The sequence below is a fragment of the Zalophus californianus genome, chromosome 2 (assembly GCF_009762305.2).
Source record: "Zalophus californianus isolate mZalCal1 chromosome 2, mZalCal1.pri.v2, whole genome shotgun sequence".
NCBI lineage: Eukaryota > Metazoa > Chordata > Mammalia > Carnivora > Otariidae > Zalophus > Zalophus californianus.
The window spans coordinates 122,977,047-123,001,563 of NC_045596.1; the positions used below are offsets into that span (position 1 = coordinate 122,977,047).

The 24,517-nt window shown below is 39.7% G+C and overlaps 1 protein-coding gene and 1 non-coding gene across 2 annotated transcripts; both read left to right on the top strand.

Annotated features, from left to right (window-relative positions):
- Positions 1-328: 328 nt before the first annotated feature.
- On the top strand, positions 329-984 carry LOC113924363 (jupiter microtubule associated homolog 1-like). Its single transcript, XM_035726047.1, has one exon. It carries the CDS (start codon positions 427-429, stop codon positions 937-939), a length of 513 nt encoding a protein of 170 aa, XP_035581940.1. The 5' UTR covers positions 329-426; the 3' UTR covers positions 940-984.
- Positions 985-19,597: 18,613 nt separating this feature from the next.
- On the top strand, positions 19,598-19,704 carry LOC113926038. Its single transcript, XR_003521124.1, has one exon. It is a non-coding gene; the product is annotated as a U6 spliceosomal RNA (small nuclear RNA).
- Positions 19,705-24,517: the final 4,813 nt, after the last annotated feature.

Consider the following 24,517-nt stretch of genomic DNA (forward strand, 5'->3'; position numbering starts at 1 on the left):
TAAAAAATAAAAATTAGGGGTGCCTGGGTGCCTCAGTTGGCTAAGTGGCTGACTTTGGCTCAGGTCATGATCTCAGGGTTTGGGATGGAGCCCCATATCAGGGTCCATGATCAGCCCAGAGTCTGCTTCTCCCTCTCTGTCTGCCCCTCCCCCTGCTCATGCATACTCCTATTTATGGCCACTATGTGAGAAAAACACTGTTGTCTCCGTTTTACAATGCCAGAACAGAAGCTTTAATAAATGGTGTCATGCCCAGTGCCAACCCCCGCTCTCTCAAGTAAATAAAAATAAAATCTTAAAAAAGTAAATAGGGCAGAGGCTCCTGCAGCAGTCGCTGGCAGTCGGGTGGGGAGCACCTGTGTGCCCCTCGGACCTGACCCTTTCAGCACTCTGCTCCCGCTCCAGCCTACCTCGCTCTTCGGCACCATGACCACCACCACCACCTTCAAGGGAGTCGATCCCAACAGCAGGAATAGCTCCCGGGTTTTGGGGCCTCCAGGCGGTGGATCCAATTTTTCATTAGGCTTTGATGAACCAGCAGAACAGCCTGTGAGGAGACACAAAATGGCGTCTAGCATCTTTGGGACACCTGAGGAAAATCCTCCTTCATGGGCCAAGTCAGCAGGTGCCAACTCTAGTGGTGGCAGAGAAGATTCTGAGTCATCTGGACCCCAGAGAAGGAACTCTTCTGAAGCAAATGCTGGAGACTTCTTAGATCTGAAGGTGACATTCATGAAAACGTGGACACAGACTTGCAGGCCAGCCTGGGGCAGAGTGAGGAGAAGCCCGTGCCCGCTGCCCCTGTGCCCAGCCCAGTGGCTCCAGCCCCGGTGCCATCCTGAAGAAACCCCCCTGGTGGCAAGTCCAGCCTCGTCCTGGGTTAGCTCCGATTCTCTTGAACTCTGTCGTTTTGTTTGTTTGTTTTCTCCATGCTTGTGAACTGCACAACTTGAGCCTGATTGTACAACTTTTGGATTTGTTTCATTAAAAAAGAAGCACTTTAAAACAAAAACAAAAAAAAATAAGTAAAAAAACAAAAATTAAAACTAATAAATAAACTTTCATTAATCTACATGTTCTCTAGACTCCTTTCAAGATATCTTTTATTCTTTACAAAAACATTCTCAAAATATTTCTTACTCATTGATTCCATCATTTGCCACTTACACATTCCTCAGTCCATCTGATGTGACTTTGTCCCTTAACACTCCAATGCAACTATACTCATTAAGTACTTTGATGTCTTACAGTTCTAAGAGTTCTTTGTTACATTATATTGTACATTATATTCAAGACTGCTAGGAAATTCTTCTCCTTAAAACACCCTTTCCCCTTGGCTCTATTGATGTTCACTCTTCTGGTTTTCCTTCTCTCTCTCTGGCTATTCCTTCTCCATCTTCTTTGCACAAATATCAGTTATTGTTACTGACATTTTTAGAGCTGAAAGAGATTGTAAATATACAATATCTTTTATATTTATGTCTGTTTTAATATTAACTCTACACTTAAACATAAATTAATATCATTTGGATTGTCTTACAGTCATGTTCAATTCTTACTACATGATAATCTTCAGCATGTTATGAAATCTATAAATTCCCCCTTGACAAATCTAATTTTAATTCCCCTCAACAAATCCAAATTCAGGATGCCCCTTTTATCACCCTGTAGCATAAGTTTGCAGTTTTGTGTTTTGAACACAGACATACTGATTAGTCAAAGATTTAACAACTAAAACAAATTTCCTAAGTGCATATAGAGCCACAATGATGCTATAGAGAGATCATTTGCATATACTATGTATATATCCTCCCCCTTAAATTAAAATGACATACTGTGATAACTGCAGATGACAGGGAACTGGATATTGGACATTCTGGGTAAGATTAAATGAAAAATAATGAGACACTTTTGAACTTTCCTTTCAATGGGAAACAATAATTCCTTAGGAAATTAGCTCTAAATACTCTCCCCCGCCCAAAATGTGGGTTCTCTAAGTCAGAGTGACCTTTTCCCACAACATTTTTATAACAAATATTCTCCTGGGGACAATCTGAAATTCAGGTAGTTTATGTCCCTTCAAATAACCAATAGGAAAGAACGTAAATAAAGCAAGCTGAGATCCCTATTTCAGATCAGTTTCCTTCCAAAATTACACATTCAGAAAGCTAAGTTCCCACAAGTATCCAAATGTTAACTAGAATTATATTTTCATCTTAGTAACACAATGAAATCCATTACTTTAAAAAGTTGAACATCACTGTCAAGGCCACTCTTAAGTATCTATCAACTATGAGGATTATCCACACAGCAAGAAAGGCTTCTCCACAGCTGCATTTTCTCAGTGAGGAGATCCATGTCTGACCTGTGGAGCTTCTCTGATCCCTTTCTCTGTGATACAGGGGAAAGAGGACCTAGATTTGAATCATTTCTCTACCATCTATGAGGGGGTTGGCACCGGGCATGATGCCATTTATTAAAGCTTCTGTTCTGGCATTTGTAAAATGGAGAAAAAACAGTGTTTTTCTCACATAGTGGCCATAAATAGGAGATTAAATATTGTAGCAGAGAAGAGGCATAGACCCAAATAGCAACAATATAGGGGAAAATATTAAAAGATCATTAAAAGACAAAATATAGGTGGCACGAAGCATCAGATCAAGGAGGACTATAGTCAAGAGTCTAGAAAACTTGCCTTGGGGGGATAATCTGAGTTCTGTGAAAGAGAAAATATGTGTATTAGCCCCTGGTTCCTGGCACCGGGCTCCTAAAACCCATGTAATTTCCCAAGTGTTAAGAACACTAGAAGTACCTTTTGTTCTCATATTTGGTCTTTGACCCCAGTCCCTGACACAGAGTTCCTAAATTCCTTGAAGTTTCCTGGGTGATAGTCGGTATCTTTTGTTCTAGTGAACTGACTTTTGGTGGGCTCCTGGGTGGAGACTGGTCACCAGAAAAACCAACCCATGATTAGAAGCTCAGAACTTCTGGCCCTACCACCCATTCTCCAGAGGGAACAAGGACTGGAAATGGAGTTAAGGCTCGATCAAGCTTATGTGATGAAGCCTTCATAAAAATCCCAAAAGGACAAGGTTCATAGAGCTTCTGGGTGTTGGGAAAGTGGCATACCCAGAGAAGTCATGGAAGCTCCGTGCCCCTTCCCACACATCTTGCCCTACATATCTCTTCATCTGGCTGTTGATCTGTATCTTTTATCATATCTATTATTATATAATAAACTGGTAAGTATAAGTAAGTGTTTCCCTGAGTTCTGCAAGCTGTTCTAGCAAACAATCGAATCCGAGGGGGAGGAGGTCATGGGAACCTCTGATACAGAGCCAAGCTGGACAAAAGTTGTGGGTAACCTAGGAACCTAGTACTTGTGATCAGAGTGTGAAGTGGGGGGCATTCTTGCAGGACTGAGCCCTTAACCTGTGGGAACTGATGCCTTCTCCAGGTAGACAGTGTCAGAATTGAGTTAAATTTTAGGACACCCAACTGATGTTAGAGGGAACTGCTTGGTGTGAGAAAACCCCCACACATCTGGTGTCAGAGTGTTGTAAGTGTGGTGGTGAGAGAGTGAAAGAGCAGGAAGGAGGGTGACTTTCTCCTAACTCAGGCTCTAAAAAGTCACATGTTCAAATAGGTGGAATGAGTGGTAAAGAGACTGAGAAGGGGCAGGAAGGTGAAAAAAATATATTATGTAAATTTAGGCAAGATTCCATGAGACTGGCATTAGAAATGCACTGTTAGGCCCTATGGGCTCTTCTGGAAGGGACTCAAGTATAGGGAACTGGGTTCTGGAACACTAATGCAAGATTCAAGGGGAAGTGGGACATTCATCTGAGACAAGAGAAAAGTAGACATTCTCCATTAAAAGACAGAGATCAGCATAGAACAAAGATTTGGAATCTGACAGTCTCAGGGGGGGAAGAAGAACGGCTTACATAAAATACATAAAATCAAGTACTAAGATGTGTAGTAATGACTATGAAGAAAAAAAAGCATTCTGGAAAATTCTGATGGAAGGTAGAATAGCTAAAAAAAGGCTTCATGAAGGTTATGGGATCTAACTGGGAGCCTTCAAGGCTTAGAGGAAAGGCAGATATTCTGGTATTCAGCATTAACAAGGAATATGGAGTCCAAGAAAGAAATAACAGAGGAAACTGTTAAAGAAATAGGAAATGTAAACATACAGATTCCATTTCAACATGTCTGTCCATTACCATCTCCTTCAGAAAAAGAAAAAAATCAAACTGTGGGCACAAGGGAGGGAAGGGGAAACAGTTACTCAAAACAGGTGTCTTTGGTCGTAGTTTTTTCAAAAGTGAAAATATCAATTTGGGAATTCTCCACTGAAATAAGGCTTTTTCTCTCTACCATTTACTGATGATTATCAGTTTTCTGGTTGCAGTTTTGCATTTTATGTAGAAGAAACTGTCTCTGGGTTATTATGTATGTCAATGACAAGGTAAGAGTCAACTCACTGTTTGTGTTTTTGACAAGTTATGTGTAAATTGATACGGAAGTAACTTTTCAGATTGTGTCTCCCTTGATCTTGACTAGTGAAGCATAGAAATACAAAAATCTCCCATATTTTTCTCAGCTCACCAAGAAATGCTCTTGTGAATAAAGTCAGAAGCCTTTATTATCCATTTACAGGACACTCCTCAGATCCCCCCACACTGACCCCTCTCCCACCCTCCCAAACACCCCCACCCCACTCTTGTTCCCAGATCCCCAAGCCCTCTTCTCTTCACATGAGCTTGTGGGGTGAGTTATGTCTCAGGATCTGGGACCCATCATTCCTTAAACATCATACTTTAGTTCACTTTGACAGCCATTTGCTAAAACTAAGTCCTCATTTTGCACAATCTCTATGGTGCCTAATTGTCTGCCTTGTCCTTTCTACCTGTGGCTTAGCAAAAGGGCCAGAATGCATATCTTCTAGAACTAGGAAACAATCTTACATTTGCCAATCCTGCCCCCAGGGTGCATGCCCAGTTCCATTCTTCCCTATTCCCCTGCAGCTAACCTTCCTAGAACACGTCATGTCACAGGAAGCCACACCCCCAGGCTGCTCACCTATATTCATTAGGCAAGAATTAAACCACTGCCCAGAGTACATGCTGATCTTTCAGACAAAATGCAACTTCCTCCTACCTCTTTGTCAATGGCCCCAAAATTTGACCTACCATCTACATATTTTTTCGCTGATGACTTTGTTCCGTGTTATAGGTTAGTGGTTGAGATAATGATGTAGACTATTTTGACTCTTTGCTAGCCTTTGTTAGGAGGAATAAAGTCCAAGAGAGAATTTACTCAATCTCTTCACGTAGCTGGTATATGTAAACCCATGAGCAATGGGGAAGCCATAAACTGCCTGCCCCCTTCACAGCAGCGCAGAGAAAGTCAATCTACCAGTGTAAGTAAGGAGCAGAGGCAAGCCAAAAAGACCCAGACCACCAACCAAACCTTGCTTCCCTTGCCTTCTTATAGCTGCATTCCTCCCCCTTCAGGTTAATGAGCCCTGGATCCCTATAAAAACTTTACTCAAGTCTATTTCTGTTCTCATGTGCCATAACCAATATACGTTACTTGTGATATACCCCAGGAAGGACCGCAGTGGCCTGTCGACCACATGGGTCTGGAATTCCGGAGGGAGATACTCAGGAGCACAGGGCCTCCTGTCATTTAAAAAAATAAGTGACCACTGAATGTGATTTCCTCTTCATGGGATGCTCTTCTAAATTCCTCCACCAACCCCTCACTCACTCACTCAAAAGCTACTCCTTGTGTCAAATGTCACCAGGTAGAGATAGTCTCTCCCTCCTCTAAATTCCACCCTAGTCTCTTCAAGAAGGTAAATTATAGGGCACCTGGGTGGCTCAGTCAGTTAAGTGTCCGCCTTTGGCTCAGGTCATGATCCCAGCATCCTGGGATCGAGCCCTGCATCGGCAGGGAGTCTGCTTCTCCTTCTTACCCTCCTCTCCTCCCGCTTCTGCTTTCTCTCTCTAATTAAAGAAAAAAAAAGAAGAAGAAAGAAATTCATTTAAAAAATTTATAAAAATGGGCACCTGGGTGGCTCAGTTGGTTAAGCATCTGCCTTAGGCTCAGGTCATGATCTCAGGGTCCTGGGATCAAGCCCCGCATCGGTTCCCTGTTCAGAGCCAGCTTCTCCCTCTGCCCCTCCCACCCCCACTCGTGCTCTCTCTCTCTCTCTCAAATAAATAAATAAAATATTTTTTTAAAAAGAAGGTAAATTATACTCTTTACACTGTTTTTTCTAACAGTGGGTGGGGATGGCCAACTTACATGTATGACGCTGACAGTTTTTCTCACTCATGTAGGATTGCTGAGCAATCCTACTTAGTTCCCGGTAGGCCTGCTATTCAGATAACGGCTACCCTGATAAATTCCACCACTGGAAATCCCAGGACTTTTCTCTCCCCCTTGTAGGTCATGGATAGATTCCCACCTGAAGTCCACGAGCCTGTCAAAGAGTCCTGCATTAAGAATTACATGGCTTCAGAAGAGCAGATGGTTTCACTATGTGAAAGACTTGCACCTAAAAAAACAACATCGTCATAACACCCCCAAAACTAAGACATCTACATTTCCCATAACATTAAATAGAATTATTCTATGTGTAAATCACATTGTTTCCATCTGCTTTTCATAAATGGCAGTGACATAAATGGGAGGAAGGGAAGAGCAACGAGATGTGGAATTTGGTGGACATTCTATCCCACTGAGCCCCTCAGAGGAATGCGCCCTTCCCCAGAACTGAGAAAACACCTCTCAGTCACCACGGCATGGAGAAGCAAACTACACAAGTCCCATAACTGAATTATAAAGTTGTCCTATCTTTATATTAACCTAAAGATAGTGAATACCACAGGAAAATAATAAATTTTTAATACTTCATATCTGAGTTTGCACAAACTCAACATGGAATTGTATTTGATATGATCTAGATGAAAGATCTCAAAGTTTTTTATTCTATAAGCTTCTGTTTTATTTTCCTAATATATGCATGTTTTACTTTTTATTTTTTTAGTCTGCAAAAACAATAAAAATCTGTCTATTTTGGTAAGAAAAGGCCTTGAAAGCACCCTTTGTAAAGCCAGTGTTGAGATATAAAATATCAAATTATTGCGTATTAAATTTATTCTTGATCATTTAATGTGAATAGTTACACATCAAGAAATTACAAAGGGATTGTACGTATTGGTATGTCTGAGGTGATATATGGAATCGTTAGAATTTAATGTTCTTTTTGTTAATTGAGCAAAGAGAAATGCAGCACCAGACCTCTCCAGTGTAAATAATGTAGTGCACTAAGAAGATATAAATAAAAGTTTAGATAAGGAAGAATTATGAGGCTTTGATGTTTAAATATCTTTTGAAAACACTTCAGAGTAAACCTAATGATTCTTAAGAATGGCCAAATGGATGGCTGCTATTATGAGCATCAAGCCTTAGAGTCCACACCATTGGCAAGAGAAGTATTACAACCCTAAGCAAACCTCATTCCTAAATCGGATGGACATTAAGCTAACATGTTGCCAAGAAAAACATTTCTCAGTCACTGCCCCGAATAAGAGTCTTTCCTATGTGCATGGGAGGAAGTCATTTGCCAGATGTTGCTGTTTATTTTACAAGTCTCCCTTTGACTTATGCTTATTTCCTCTTGACCTCCCCAACTTCTCCCATACACATCACGTGGAGAAAAATCAAGACCTTGTAAACCTTGCTAAAAAGTACCTAGCTGTTCTAGTCAATACCACAGTCTCCACATGTGTTCTTGTTTATGAATCCAGCCTAACTGCTGACAGAGACTGAATGATTAAGCCTCCCCCACTCAATGCTATCTGGACATCCATCAGTAGAACATGCTATTTTACAACTTAGCATCATGAATGCCATCTATGATGGAAACTTTCTCTTTTATGATAACAACAAACCTATCAGTGATAAATCAAGATAAATAAAATAAAAGGAAGTCAAAACGAAAGGGAAAGATTGTGTTATTTTCTAAAGGCATGTTATGTCTTTAGAGCTCCCAAAAGATCACTCAGCAGAATGTTAGAGGTTACATTTTACCAAATGGGATTCTAGCAGGAATTGCACTGTGATCTTGCTTTCTCTGCCTGATGGAGAATCAAACTGGCTGATTCAGCAATAAGGTCCTGTTTAATTTCTATGTTACACATATGTTGCTAACTTTATGTTAAAATGACCTGGTGTGCACGTAGGCTGCTTTGTCCTCAGGGGTCTCACACCTCCCACACCTACTTGCCAAAGCCAACAACTTTTGCAGAGAAGGTTGCTTCTGCTACCGTGGCTCAGCTTTAGCTTTTGCATTCTTCTTTGATTCCCATTGTCCTGCCCCATTTGCTATCTTCTGGGTCCATTCCTAAGGCAGAAGCTGAAAAAACTGGGGTGACAGATAATGGGGCCAGGGGAATAGGAAAAGCATGGTTGAAGTTCAGTCAGCTAAGAACATTCTGTAAATGTGCTTAGTCGGACTGAGATCTTCGAGGGCCACTCAAGGAACTCAAAGAGGTTACATTTAAATCCTCTCTAAAAATGTTTGTATGTATACAGACAACCCCTCATATTATTCCCTTAGCACATTCTAATACACAGAGAGTGGTGCTGGGCATTACAAGGTGCCCAACAGTCATTGAATGAATGAATGAATGAATGAACAAATGAATGGATGAATAAATGGATATTTATACAACAGTTCCTTGGGTGAGAAACTAAGCAAAGATATCCTCATGATATCTTTGTGAAAACACTCAATTGGTAGGCTAGTTAGTAAGGCTTGGCCTCTCCTAAGTTTTTGTCAAAATTTCTCATGAGAATTAAGCAAAAATTGCCTCCATGTGGTTGCAAACCCCAGAATCCTTTGGATCTTATTCACCTAGTTGGCCAAGTTTTGAAAAATATCTAATGCTGCAATTTACATATTTTAATCTGGTATTTTATAGTCAGTGTGTTTTTAAAACACATTATTTTCGGTTCAATAACAAACTTGATTGTGGTTTAGTGTAGTGTTCTCAAACTATCTGTAGTAGAAAACTAGTTTGCTTTTTTTAAATTTTCAATCCAAAATAAGCAGACATTTTTGCAAAATAAAAGAGATGAATTACCAGAAAAAGTAAATAAAAACATCCATGTTCACTGCAGCACTATCCAAAATAGCCAAGATATGGAAATAGCCAAGTATTCATTAGCAGATGAATGGATAAAGAAAATATGATAGACATAAATGTGATATATGTGCATTATATGTATATGCTATGTTGATATCTATACACATACATACAAATATATATAATAGAATATTATTCAGCCACGAGAAAGAAGGAAATCCTGCCATTTGCAACAACATGGATGAACTTAGAAGACATTATGCTAAGTGAAATAAGCAAGAGAAAAGACAAATACTATATGATCTCACTTACAAATGAAATCTTAAAAAAAACAAAAACCAAAAAACCCTCACAGAAACAGAGAATAGAATAGTGGTTACCAGGGGCTGAGGGGTAGAGGAGACATGGAGATGCTAGCCAAAGAGTACTAGGCTTCAGTTATAAAATGAATAAATTCTGGGGAATCTAATGTACAGCGTAGCAGTTACAGTTAATAATACTATCTCATGGAGTGCCTGGGTGGCTCAGTCAGTTAAGCACCAGACTCTTGATTTCAGTCATGATCTCAGGGTTGTGAAATCAAGCCCACCATGGGGCTCTGTGCCGGGCATGGAGTCTGTTTGGGATTCTCTCTCTCCGTCTGCCCCTCCCCACCACACTCTCTCTCTCCCTCTCTAAAAATAGTAATACAAATATAATAAAAATAAATAAATAATACCATATTGTATACTTTGCTAAGAGAGTAAATCTTAAGTCTCTCACTGAAAAAAAAAAAAAAATGATAACTGTGTGAGGTGATGGACATGTTAATTAACTTGATCATGGTAATCACTTCACAACATATACATATGTCAAATCATCAGGTTGTACACTTTAAATATATACAATTTCATCTGTCAATTATACCTCAATGAATTAGAGAAAACAAGAAAATAAAAACAAAAGGCACAGAAAATGCCATTGTTTCTATCACTAGATTCAACAGGCATAAAATTACACTTTCAAATTTCTTCCAATTACCCCAATGTTTCTAAGCACTCTCAATGTTTGTATCTGTCTGGTCACAAGCGGTTTACAATCAGTCGGGTCAGCAGCACCAATCTGTAGATCACATTAAGGGGTACACTGAGTTAGGGCCAGTCTTCCTCCTTTTGCCCTGATGTAGGGCAAATAAGTCAGAGTATGTTCACATTTTGTATTATATTCTCTCCATAACACTTAGCACTGAGATCTTTGCAGAGGGGAAAGATCCCTCTGTGTTCCCAATATTTTTCCAGCATAAAATTATGAAGTCATTTTCAATCACTGTATGCTTCAAGTTTTTGAAATACTAAGGATTAAAAATTTGTCAAAAGTTAGAAAATAGGGGCGCCTGGGTGGCTCAGTCGTTAAGTGTCTGCCTCCGGCTCAGGTCATGATCCCAGGGTCCTGGGATTGAGCCCCGCATCGGGCTCCCTGCTCCGCGGGAAACCTGCTTCTCCCTCTCCCACTGCCCCTGCTTGTGTTCCCTCTCTCCTGTCTCTCTCTCTGTCAAATAAATAAATAAAATCTTAAAAAGAAATGTTAGAAAATAAAGGTCACTAAGAAAATGTCTCTTTTTCACTAAAAGTGATTCATCTCACTTAGATGTATCCATGTTCTCCCACTGAAATGCTACCAAGCCCTATTTTCTTGACATTATATATGTCTAGGCAACACTGCATGACTCCTAACTTGTTGCCCTTTGAAAGGACTAGGAGAGGGAAGACTGTGTTTTATGTGTTCTTTTCAACACACTCTCTCTCTCTCTTCTCCCTCTCTCCTTCCCTCCTTCCCTTCCTCACACACACACACACACACACACACACACACACAGCACATGTCATAATGTCACATGTCACTCTTAGCAGTTAAGACTGTGGCTTTTAACCAGACAGGCTTTATTCAAGTTCTGACCATGCCACTTATTAGCCATGAGATCTTGGGCAAGTCACTCTCTCTTCCATGTCCAGGTTTCACAGTTGATTCTCCATAAAGATTTTTTGAATGAGAAAAGGGGTACAAAAAGAAAAATGGTATTGAAGAGCAGTATGGTAGAAGGTAGACAAGTAGCATCATAATTTTTCATTTATGCCAGGTTCACAGAGTTAGAGAGAAAATATATATATATACATATATATAATAAATGTTTATACACACACACATGTATCCAGCAATTACCGACTCAGATCATAGTCTAAAGTACATTATCAAGAACAGAAACAATGGACTGTTCCACAAAAACAAATGATAGCGCCCTTCTTCCTGATGGCCAAATAATTACCTGAGCAAGGAAACAGAAAACCTAAGTTTAAAATACCACTATTCTGTCTTATTAAGTCTGTGCTTACGACACATTTAAAAAAATAAGTTTAAAATACCACTATTCTGTCTTATTAAGTCTGTGCTTACCACACATTAAAAAAAATATGAATTGAATCAGAATGAACAGATATTTCTAACAAAAGCCATTATTCAACCACCATTTTATAAATATTTGCAGGGCTTAAACATAGCAAAATGAATCAAATCTTACACAAAAAAAATTACCGCAGGAGAAACTTCTAAAGTTATTATTGCTCCATTACTCCTTCCCTCACAGTGAAAGATGCAGATTATACAGACTCACACAAGCAATAAAGTACAATTTCAGAAGAGCTTTGTTACACAAAGTGTAAAAGTTTTAGTGAATTTTTATGCTGTAAATGGAATGGGGACCCTCCAGCAGAGGGGCCATAAATCATAGGAGATAGGGAAAGGACAAGGAATTTGAGATCAGAGGCCATGGGAAGACCACGTTGTACTGCCAATTTTTAGCTGCAATTTAGTTTTCCTGCATCTTTTCTCTACAAATAATGATACATACTCCCAGAGGAGTGTTATAAGAAATACACAATACAACATATCTGAAAAGCGTTTTTGTAAGTTTTCAAATGTTCTTAAAGGTGATATGAAAAAAAAAACCCACTCCACTTTAATTTATGAAGCTTCCATAAGGGCAGAAATGCAGAGAGCCCTGTTTAAAATGATAACATAGAAATATACACCTTTGAAATTACTGATATAATCTTGGCATCAAGTGCACAGATCCCAAGGCTGCATAGTTTTATCAAGAAACTGCCAAACACAGAGCAATGTGAGGCATGTCACGTTTCCCTCAATAAATGCTCTTCTTATTCCCCATCTTCTAAAGAGACAGAAAATGCAAACTTCTTCCCAACCAGTCAAAATAATTGTTTTTCCATTAGGAATTGTGTTTTTTTGAAGCAGTAATAGACAGGGCAGCACCCAAAGCAGTGTTATAACACACACACACAAAAAATGGAAGCCAGAATACGTGCCCATCCCCTTCCTTAGCTCTACATTGGAAAGAAGCACAAAGGCTAGAGAGGGAATTATTTCCCACAAGGTCTCTTTATTAACTGTCTGTAGAGATCTGCATTTTTGGAAATAAACTTTCCCAAGTTCACTTCCCATTCCCTGGTACAAACAGCATGTGGTCATTGTCTGCAAGCATGCTGCTCAGGTGATTCATGTTAGAAAGAGGGTCTTGCCCCAGTACTGAGCACTGAATTGTTCTGGTGCTTCAGCTGCCAGTGCATGTTAGTTTTGGAAGAGCAGACATATGGAAAACTGATCTTCTCATATTCGTTGGCTCTGATACTTTGTATGTCAGATGAAACAGCAATGCAAAACTAAAATTGTTCCAGACCAAAGAAGACTCTGAATTTTGTTTGGCTTCTAGGAGACACAGAGTCATGCTGGGAAAGGCACTCCAATGGCAGTCTGGAGATGTGCATTCTAGGCTCAGCACTGCCACTCACTGTGGCAAATCCCTCTGCTCTCAGCGTTTCAATTTCTACATTTCTGAATTGGAGAATTTATCCTAGATTAAGATTTGATGATCACAAATAAAACAGAGCATATCAGATTAAAGTCTTCAACAATTTTTCTATATTTACATGAATAAAGTTAAAAATAGAGCTACCCTATGACCCAGCAGTTACACTACTAGGTATTTATCCAAAGGATACAAATATAGTGATTCGGAGGTGCACATGCATCCCAATGTTTATAGCAGCAATGTCCACAATAGCCAAACTATGGAAAGAGCCCAGATGTCCATCAACAGATAAATGGATAAAGAAGATGAAGTACACACACACACACACACACACACACACACACACAAACACACACAGGAATATTACCCAGCCATCAAAAATAATGAAATCTTATCTTTTGCAATGATGTGGATGGAACTAGAGGGTATTATGGTCAGTGAAATAAGTCAGTCAGAGAAAGACAAATACCATATGATTTCACTCATATGTGGAATTCAAGAAACAAGACAGATGAACATAGAGGAATGGAGTAAAAATAAGATGAAAATTGAGAGGGAGGCAAACCATAAGAGACTCTTAATCATAGGAAACAAACTGAGGGTTGCTAGAGGGGAGAGAGGTGCGGGGGACAGGGTGTAACTGGGTGATGGACATTAAGGAGGGCACGTGATGTAATGAGAACTGGGTATTATATGCAACTGATGAATCACTGAATTCTACCTCTGAAACTAATAAAAAAAAAGTGCTTTATTTGAAACTAGACCGTCTCTTGTCAGAACCAAGACTGGAAAGTAAAATTACTTAAAGTAAGAAGTTATAAGCAGCTTTCTACTGAATCATTTCAATCACTGAGATATTCATTAAATAAGTATTAGTCTATACACTTCTTACGAAATTTGGTGAACTAAAACATTACTTTTATTTATATACCTTTTCCTCTCTACTTCTCACACCTATCTACATCACTTATAGAATGAGGAATTTCTCCTTCAAGTTATGGAAAAGCAAAAGGGAATCTAATAATGATTAGTAAGCTCTGTTTAAAGGGGAAAATACTGAATTTTTATTTACCTTTTAGAGTGATACATCCATTACAAAAATTTTGAAAACAATTAATGAAAAGAGGTGAATTTGCTTTTACTAAATTTTCTTTCAGACTTTCTCTAGGCATAAACTTTTTAGAAGGCAGCAGAGTTCTTTTGTAACATGGCTGTGGTCATAATGTACATATGATTTTGCATCCTGCTTTCCTCACTTAGGTTAACACAACCATTTTTCTGAGTTACTAGAAACTCTGGATTTTCATGGGTTGCATACTATTCAGCAAACACACACACCAAAATTTATAGAGCCATTCCTCGATGGAGGAGCTTTTTTTAAGTAGTAAGCTGGTACACAAGTTTATTATTTGTGTGTAAGTATGTAAAACTTTCATCAAGGGGATAAATTGCAATCCGTGGGAATGGGATAGGAACAAAGAGAAGCAGCAGCCCAGAACCTTCCAACTACTAGGTAACTAGCTCTTTGGAATAGAGGCAACTAAGGAATCCAGGGAAAGGCCTTGCACACGGCCTCCATGGAGACATGGTAGTCAAGGAAACTGGGCCTCCTGGTAACTAAGTTAGAATAAATACTCATTTCTGGGAGAAGTCCCACCCATTCCACAGCCAGGCAAAAATGCTCATCAAGGACAATCTGATTTTCTACAGCAGCAGAAAATAGCCTCCAACGTAGCTTGAGGTAAAAGGCCAAGTGCAGGTGACAAATTCTGTTGTCTAAAGTGCTTGGAAGACAGTAAGGTGAGAGCCATCCCCTGGAGTGTGGAAGTTGTTAAGGAAAAGGAAATGCAGTTGGCTTTCAAGCTCAGGGGATCAGTAAGGAAATTTTTGTAATTGCTCACCAGGGTCTGCAATGTATTCGTGTATATTATTCACAGGAATTACATAAACAAATTTCTTTTTTTTATTTAAGATTTATTTATTTATTTGTCAGAGAGACAGAGACAGAGAGGGAGCGGGGGGGGGGGGGGGAGCGGGAGAGGCAGAGGGAGAAACAGGCTCCCCGCTGAGCAGGGAGTCTGATCCAGGACTTGATCCCAGGACCCTGAGATCATGATCTGAACTGAAGGCAGACGCTTAACAAATGAGCCACCCAGGCATCCCAAACAAATTTCTTTTTTTAAAACTGTTTTCCTTCTTTTATATAACACTGGAGTTAAGGAGATATACAGAGGATTCATCCTTCCTTGATAGACCCATCTTAAGTGAATCCTACATTTAAACTTTCATAACTACCCTGAAAGATATATGGAAGACCTAACATTATCAGAAAATCTTTCCCAATAGTAGTTTAAAATGTACCAATGACAACAGAGTGATACCTATGTCGAAAGCTTAGAGAAATATGGCTAACTTAACACACAACTTGAAATTTTAAAGTAAAGGGTAGTGACTTTGCAAAGTATTTTAGAATTTAAAGTGACTTGGACCAATTTTTTTAAAACACACAGAAAAGTAAACTGTACAAATCCAAGATGTAAAATGACTACAAATCCTATGAAACACAAATTGCAATCTGAGAAGTTAAAAAAAAACATATTTCAAAGAAAACAATTTTGATGAAGTTTATTAGACATGAGACTGTTAGAGTTTCTTAATTCCTTTTCCTTCAAAGTGTGTAAGAATATGGCAGAGAACTTTCTCTAAAAAAAAAAAATTCAGGAGGAGTTTTGTAAAAGAAAAAGATAGCCTAAAGTCTAGACTGCCTCTTAAGAGCCCTTCCTGTGTACTAACCCCAAATTTCATTCATTACTCATCTCCTTAGAGGTAATCCAAACAGATTAGGAAATAAAATGCTTTTTTCTTCTGTCTTCTTTTTCGCTTTGCAAACTGTTTTTAAATTAATACTTCCTGCTCCCTCCCTAGAACCCTGGAACCTTTGCAAACCGTTGTTAAATAGCTATAATCCCTCTCATATTCATTCAACATTCCCCACCCCTCCCAAGATAAGCAACACCCACTTGAAGGTATCATAGTGTCAAATGCTATAATAAAGGAAAAAGTGATTTACAGCAGCTGGTAAACATAGGTTTCTAATTCGAGAAAACACTGCAGAAGACAGAGATCTTTGTTTTAGACAGGGATTGTGAGAGTTTCTGAACTGTTAGTACTTCAAAGCCTCATTTTCTTATACTATATAAAACACAAATCATAACTTATTTCTCATTGCTCCTTGGGACTAAACAATACTTAAAATAATTACTAGACCTGCCAATTTTTTTTAATTTGTACATTCATTTTCTTGTGCAATTTCAGTTTGTTGGAGTCAATTACAGCAATGATCTATGATTTACTCTGGTAAATTTCCATGGCTTTTTGCAAAGAAAAACTCAAAGAATTTTAGCAAAAGAAATGATGTGCTGCAAAAGAGAAAATACACACATCAAGTTCTGAATGCTGGGAGGCAGAATCAAAGGAAAAATTGTTCCCACCATCTTTCTGGAAGAAATCTTTGCAGACATGGCTACCAAGGATCTATATAATCTAGCATTCTTTTTTTTAAAGATTTTTTTTATTTATTTGACAGAGAGAGAGGCAGTGAGAGAGGGAACACAAGCAGGGGGAGTGGGAGAGGGAGAAGCAGGTTCCCCGCTGAGCAGGTAGCCCGATGCGGGGCTCGATCCCAGGACCCTGGGACCATGACCTGAGCTGCAGGCAAACACTTAACTGACTGAGCCACCCAGGCGCCCCTATAATCTAGTATTGTTAAAGGTATTTGTTTCTTAGTTAAGAAATACATTAAATTGAGTAACAAAGGAGAGAAAACAAAACCCACAAGATTCTCTTTGGATTTAAGACATCCAAAGCACTGACTTTTACCAAATAGCAATAACAACCCCATTAACACAGTTCCAATCTTCCCACTGTTAAGTGATTTTCTTGATTCCATATACTTTTGGCATGCATTGTAAATAAAAGCTCTTTTAAGGTTTAAAGATCTCTAGTCACATAGTGGTCCAAACTCAGACACTAACTGTAGTGTCTGGCTAACGCAAATGGAAATATTTATAGTTTCCCAATTAATCAAAGGAATACTTGATCTAAGATTGAACCACAGCACCCATAGTCATGTACAATTTCCTTAGTTAACTAAATCTTACTAACCAGCAAGAATTTACATTGTAATTTTCAGAATTTTTAAAATTTATTTATTATGCAGGGTTTTTGTAGAAATAAAAGGAGGAGTCCATCTCAGGCAGCACAGAGTGTCAGTATCTTGCCCAAAGACTCTGGAAATCTTTGGGGAAGTGTACTGGAGAATTCATCACCAAACGGATTTTAACATCCAGGTGAGTGGTTCTCAAATTTCAGTATGTGTCAAAGTTGCTGTGGTTAGGGTGAGGAATCTCTAATTTTACCGCAGGTGATTCAGATACCCACCCACGCTTCCAAACCTCTGATCTAGATTGGACATTCAAGATGGCTTTCATTTTGTTCTAGGAATTACCTTCTAATGTACTTCATCTTATCAGCTCTAGATTGAAATGGGGGTTGTCCTCAATTTCTATGACTCCCTATTGCCTTTTTCTTCTTTGTCCATGATCAATTGCTCTCTGCTTTCCAGCAACAACTCACTGTCTGGTTAAGTCTCCCCTGACCCTAGGGACAGGAAAGAGGGGTCAGCTCTACCAGGGGGAAACCCTGTGGCTGAGGGAGACCTGAATTCAATTAACTTAGTTCAATGATATCTCAATTTCCTTGGAGAAAAAGAACACTTCAAGTCTTCAAATAAACTGCTGTAACAGCTGGATCTAGATGAAATGCATGACACTGCTTCCGCTCTGGAAGGTCCTCATTCTTCAGAAAATACCGTGGGAAATCTGCTGACAATTTCCTGCAGCCTGACCAACACTAATTCCCAATGATGTCAACCATTTCCTCTCCATGTGGTTTTGCAAAGCCCTTTGTCATGGCAAAATCTGTTCTTGAAGGGAACTTGCTAAGATATATTTTGCTCCTGTGGTATCTCATATGCCCGGAGAAGTGCCTGGAACATAGTAGGCACACAATAAATATCTGTTAAATGAATGAATGGTTTCCTGCCACATGAACTCTGTGATCTTTATCACTGCCAAGGACATAATAAATTCAGTACACAGCCCTTTGCAAAATATCAAAGGAGCTATCTTTGTGCATTACTGAGCTACCACAGAGCTGACTTCCATTTTATAAACATATTCATCAATGAAACTTGTCTTAAATACAGCATTGTTCAGGTTTCTTACCTGTACCATAAGTCAATTCTGATATGGTATCAGATTTTTAGTATTTGTTTACAAATTTAGACCATCTGATGCCTGCTAATACAAGATGGGACTTTACCCTAATATATTTTCAAGCATGATCATATTCACAAAAGACTCTATCCTTAAATACACAAGCAGAATCCTGATGCAACCCTCTGCCATCTGAATTGTGTTGCTGTTTCTGAAAAGTCTACATTTCCCAGGATGGGCACCTCCGATTTCATACTGACCCATCAACTGAGTGCTCTTTCTACATACATTAGAAGCAAAAAGCCTGCTCTATTTAAATAGAGCTTAGATTACGTGAATTAAAACTACAAGTTTTACTTATGCAGAGGTAGACTCTATCCAATAAAGATGATCTCTAGAAGTTGTCTGTCAATCCAATTTTGTAAACTGAATTATATTCTAAAGTACTGGGGGTGGGGTACCTGAGTGGCTCAGTCAGTTAAGCGTCCAACTCTTGATTTCAGCTCAGGTCTGATCTCAGGTTTGTGAGATCAAGCCCTGCATTCGGCTCCGTGCTGGGTGTGGAGCCTGCTTAAGATTCTCTCTCTTCCTCTCCCTCTGCCCCTCCCCCTGTTAAAAAAACAAAAAGTACTGGGGAGCTTGTCAGTCAGCTGATGCCAGCTGAAGATACTTCCTTTTGTAATGACAAAAAAAGAAAGGTAATTGTAAAAGTAAATCCTTTTACTACCAACAAATTTGTCATTTTTGCTATTAAAGTAATATTTTGTTTCAGCACCTTGAGGAGACCCTTTTGGATAGGATTCGTGTTTTAAAGGGAGAGACTAAGGCAAAAACAAAACAAAACAAAAAAAAACACACATTTTTTTTAAAGATTTAATTTATTTATTTGACAGAGAGAGACAGCAAGAGAGGGACCACAAGCAGGGGGAGTGGGAGAGGGAGAAGCAGGCTTCCCGCCGAGCAGGGAGCCCGATGCGGGGCTCGATCCCAGGACCCGGGGACCACGACGTGAGCCGAAGGCAGATGCTTAACGACTGAGCCACCCAGGCGCCCCCTACACAGATATTTTATCAGCCAAGTGAATTTTGCCTAAATTCTTTCTTCCGCTGAACAGACATTTATTGAAATGTTCTCTAAGCCAAACATTAAGCAATAGAGAACTGGATAGTCATAGCCCCTGGCCTCATAAAGTTGACATTCAAGAAGGAAATGTGAACATTAAGAAAATACAAGTACAATAGGTGTTAAGAAAGAAATTCAGATTGATATGGGGATATTTAAAATGACATCTTCAAGTGCTCGCTTTGGCAGAACATATACTAAAATTGGAATGATACAGAGAAGATTAGCATGACCCCTACACAAGGATGACATGCAAATTCACGAAGCATTCCATATTTTAAAAATAAAATGATATGACATCTTCAAGGCCTTCCTGGGGATACCGCATTTAGGCTGAGTTCTGAACAATGAGTGACAGTTGGCCAAGCGGTAAGAAGAAATAGCACGCTCTTGGTTCAGAGACAACAGAAAGACTGTTACATAAAAGGAACCGAACAAAGCCCAGCAAGACCAACGTAGAGAAGAGATGGGAGAGGAGGGAGAGGTTGGGGGTGGAGACTGAAGGGTATGGTTAGGATTCAGTTTGTGGAGGTCCCTGCCACTGTGTGAGATGTTTAAGACTTATTCCTGAGGACAGTAGAAAACCACTGAAGGGAGTAAAAGCAGGTATCATGGTAATGGTTTCATGAACACATATAAAGCAAACAACACTCAGCAACTCTTACTAGAGCCATCTGTTGCAGCCTAAGGTAACCTCCAAGGGGAAGAACCAGAGACATACAGCCTGGCAAGCAGATAGTTGATTTTAGGCAGTGAGCCCAAGGAACAGGAGTGGGGGACTGGAAGGAGTGAGATGAAGGAGAGAAAGCCAATCAATCCAAAGGTGCACTACTGAGCACTACTGAGCAGACCTCCACTGTGGGCAGCAGATCTCCATTCCACAAGGGACAACTCCAAGAAGTCATATAGAAGGTGCTTTAGAATGATCTAGCTAAAGGGCGGAAAGAGGGAGTTATTTACCCACCACCTCCCATTTCCAGTAGGTTCAGATTCTCACATGCATCTAAACAGTTAAAAGCATACATGCTAATGTGCACTAAGTTGCCCCAGGACTGAGCAAGAGGCATTTGTGCAGCTGAAGCGGGCCATCAGGCTAACAGTGCCCTGTAGCTGACTGCAACACAAGGCTGAAATTAAAAAGTGAGATGAGAACATGTGAGGCAGGACGTAAGGATCAGATATGTCACCCAATTTACCATTCACTCAAGAGCTGGCTATAAATCTGGAATGATTTATTATCTAAATGCAGAGCCCCCATAAAGCTTTTGGAATACAGGTCGTAGAGAGAAGAACTGGTCCTCGAGTGTCAAGTTCCATCCATAACTAACACTTTTATCTTTCTGAATGACACTATGTGCCAGACTCTGTGCAAAGCCTCTGCAATGTCACATTTAATCCTCTCAACAATCCTACTAGGGGGTACCGTCATTATAAATGTATCATCCATCTACTGCTGTGGAGCAAATTATCCCACGTTCAGTAGCTCAAAAAAATCAACATTTATTATCTCTCTCAGTTCCTGTACATCAGAAATTGGGGAATGACTTGACTGGATGTTTCTAGCTGAGACTCTCTCATGAGGTTACAGTCAAGACATTGGCCAAGTTTGCAGACATCTGAAGGCTTCACCAAGACTAGAGTATGTGCTTCCAAGATAGCTCACTTACATGGTGCTCACTGCTGGCAGGAAACCTCAGTTCCTGCCATGTGGGCTGTGCCTAGGACTGCCTGACTATCCTCACAACACGGCTGCTAGCTTTCCCCAGACTGAGCAATTCAAGAGAAAGGGCAAGGCAAAAGCCACAACGTCTTTGCTTACCCAGCCTCAGAAGTCACACACCATCATTTCCACGATATTTTATTTGTTGACAAGTCAACCTTATTCAACATAGGAAGAGATTACATGCAGCATGAATACTAGGAGGCAGGGATCACTGGGGCCATCTTGGAGGCTGGCTGCCACAATCCCCATTTTTACACATGAGGCTAGCCCATAAAGGTAAAATGACTTTCCTAAGGTCACACAGTAAGTTGAACTTGGTTCTCTCTGACTATAAGTCCTATGTCTTTAGTCACTGTCTCTTTAAGTAAACTGATACTTAAAGCCAAAGATATTTAACCACACAGGGAAACATTTAATCTAAAATAATATCAAGAAGGAAAAAAACCCCAAAGCCTACCAATAGATTTAATTTGGCACGAATTTCGGACTCCAGCTTCCTTCATCTAAAGAATAAATTGTCAGATTTATAAACACAGGTGTACTTGTGCCAGAATTAATCAAATGCTGCATGGCATCGTGTAAAGAAAAAGAGAACAATCTGAAAAAGTTTAATTTAGTAAAATAAACTGACTTCAAAGCAGCCCAGATGGTTTCAATACTACCCCCCCCAAAAAAAAGAAGAAGAAGAAAAAGAAGAAGAAGGAAAAGATTAAGGATGTGATAATAAGACATGAATAACCATTGTGTCCTCTGTATGGGATGGGGACAGGGATTGCTTTCTTTGTATTTACAAGACATGGAAACCAAAGGCCCGATGACTAAATGTTGCTATAAATCACCCAGGATGCCCAACTCAAGTACTTTGTGGGAGGCTGGAGTTACAGTTCTCAGCAGCACAATATTGTGCAATTAAATCAAAATGTGAAAACTGAGGAGCAAAGAATAGGTGTACTGCAGGATGTTCTCCACCTACACCTATGTGGTATCAACACAGGACCCCATCATATCCATCCTAACCAGCTGAGCCCCCAGGCACCCCCCCCATCATATCCATCTTAATGAACCACCTGTATTGGAGTAGAAAAAGGAACATTTACCATTTTTTAGTCCAGGCGATATCAAACACATTGATACCGAAGTCACATACAGAAAATACAGGGACAGTATTCTTGGTGTAGAGAGTGAAACTGTATCCTCACGACCTCCTTATTCATCATGCAAGTCCTAGGTTAGGTTGCCCCACGCATCTCCAAGCCTTCCTGCCAATGGGGAAAGCCAGGATGTAATCTGCCCCAGTTCCCACGGAGGAGTCTGTCAACCTCACCCTCCACATCTCCCACAGACCTGTCCCCATCATCTTCCCCCTTATCAGAATAATACCCCGTTGTTTAATGTAAATCACAATCTTAGAGCTTCATGTACTGCTTCTTTTCAACTACAGCCCTTCTGAAACCTCTTGCTCTCTATATTTCTTTCTCTTTTATGAAAGTTAACAAAAAGCAGCATATCTTGGGCTGAGATCCATGCAGTAAATTAAAGCCATTCCACACTCAACGGTTTCCAGCAGTTTTTTGTATCTGCAGACCAGGCCTACAAACTCAATCGTTTTCATTCATTTCAACTTTTGTTACAAAGTGTTAGGAATGGAATAAATTAGCCAGCTCATCTTTTCCTTCTATTTTATAAAAGCACAGAGCACTATTTCTTTAGAGAAAGCATTTCATGGAATAGACACCATTTCTTATAGTAAAACAGCTTGACAAACAGGGTAAGGGATTGTAAGAGTGTTCAGTAAGATTTCAAAGGAGATAAGAATGTCGGACAAACAGAGGCAGGCGCTCTGACCCAATAAAGCACCTTGAAATTCCCAAGGTCTTTGATCTTAAGAAAAGTAAAACTTTGGAACATCACTATAACAGCCTCCTGGAATATTTCCAGTGTATTTTTTCCTCAGAAAATGGAATCTCCAAAATGCTAACATACATAAATCATATCAACTGTTTTCCATCCCATTTCCCTCTCCCATTCCATTTCAGATACACTCATGCTAACCCTCAGAGAGATATTGCTACAAAGGACTGATACACTTATGTGGAAGCATGAACTAGTCCAACAGAAAAACTGCGAATCAGTTATAAGACAATCACAAAAATGAGTTTTTAACTTGAGCTGTTTCAGTCGGGGGCATTGGGTGGAGAGATCCAAGAATGGGGAAAAAAGGAAGAAAAAAAGGAAAAAAAAATGCTCCGAACAATTAAACTTGAAAATCAACTTTGGTTCCCACTAAAGCCAGGAGTATCTATAAATTCCTTTCCACAATATAGGCAGTGAGTGGATATAATGAGACACAATGAAGCTTAAGCTCTGGTGTCCCTCACTTGCATGGGGCCCTTCCAGGAATATCTCTGTTCCTAATATTATATTTGTAATTTTGAGTTCTTTTCCCTAAAGGGGACCTCCCAAATTGTTTAAGATTTAGGGCCCTTAAAATTTGGATTCCTTTCTGTACCACACATTTTCAGAAGTATCCCTTCATCATTTCTACAAATATAAGCAAAAGCAAAGAGAAACAAAAATAACTAAAGCATTTAATGACACTTAGAGCTGGTTACCCAGCGGCTCTGCTTGAAACCCTTCAAAGGTTTCCCATGACACTTTGAATAAAATCCAAACTCCAGTGGTTTGCAAAGGCCTCCATGATCTGGCTCCTTAGTCTTCAATTCCATGTTACTCCACTCTCCCTCTGACCCCCCTGTATGACCTCCAGTCACACCGTGGTCCTTGCAGCTCCTCTACACTGTCAACCTCCTATCTCAAATCCTTTCCCTACTGTTTCTGCTCCTGAGCCTCTCTTGCTCTCCCTTATCTCATTGCTGGTTCCATGCCAATTTAGGGGTTCTCTGGCCCTCCCTGATGATTAAGATATCATGTTCTATACCTCCTCACCCTGACCCTTGAGTTCTCTATCACACTCCATATTCTTTTCTCTTGTAGACTTTTATACAAATTGAGTTACGCTATTTCCTTTTTTTTTTTTTTGCCTGTTTAATAACTGCCTATCTCCCGTACAATCCTGCAACCTCCATCAGGATAGCAATGATGCTTAATTTGTCCACCACTATGGATCCAGCTCCTTGTTCAGTACCTAGCTTATAGTAGATGCCCCAGAAAAATGTGAGCAAAGGATGGTAAGTCATGCAACACAGTTAATCTTCCCATTAACTCATTAATTGAACTTAAGGCTTTAAAGCACAGAAAGTAATAATAACAATAGTAATAACAGTTTTGGTGAGAATTTTTCCATGTCTTTGTATATGGACTACTTGAACGTAATATAACATTTTTCTGGCAACTCAGGGCTATAATAATG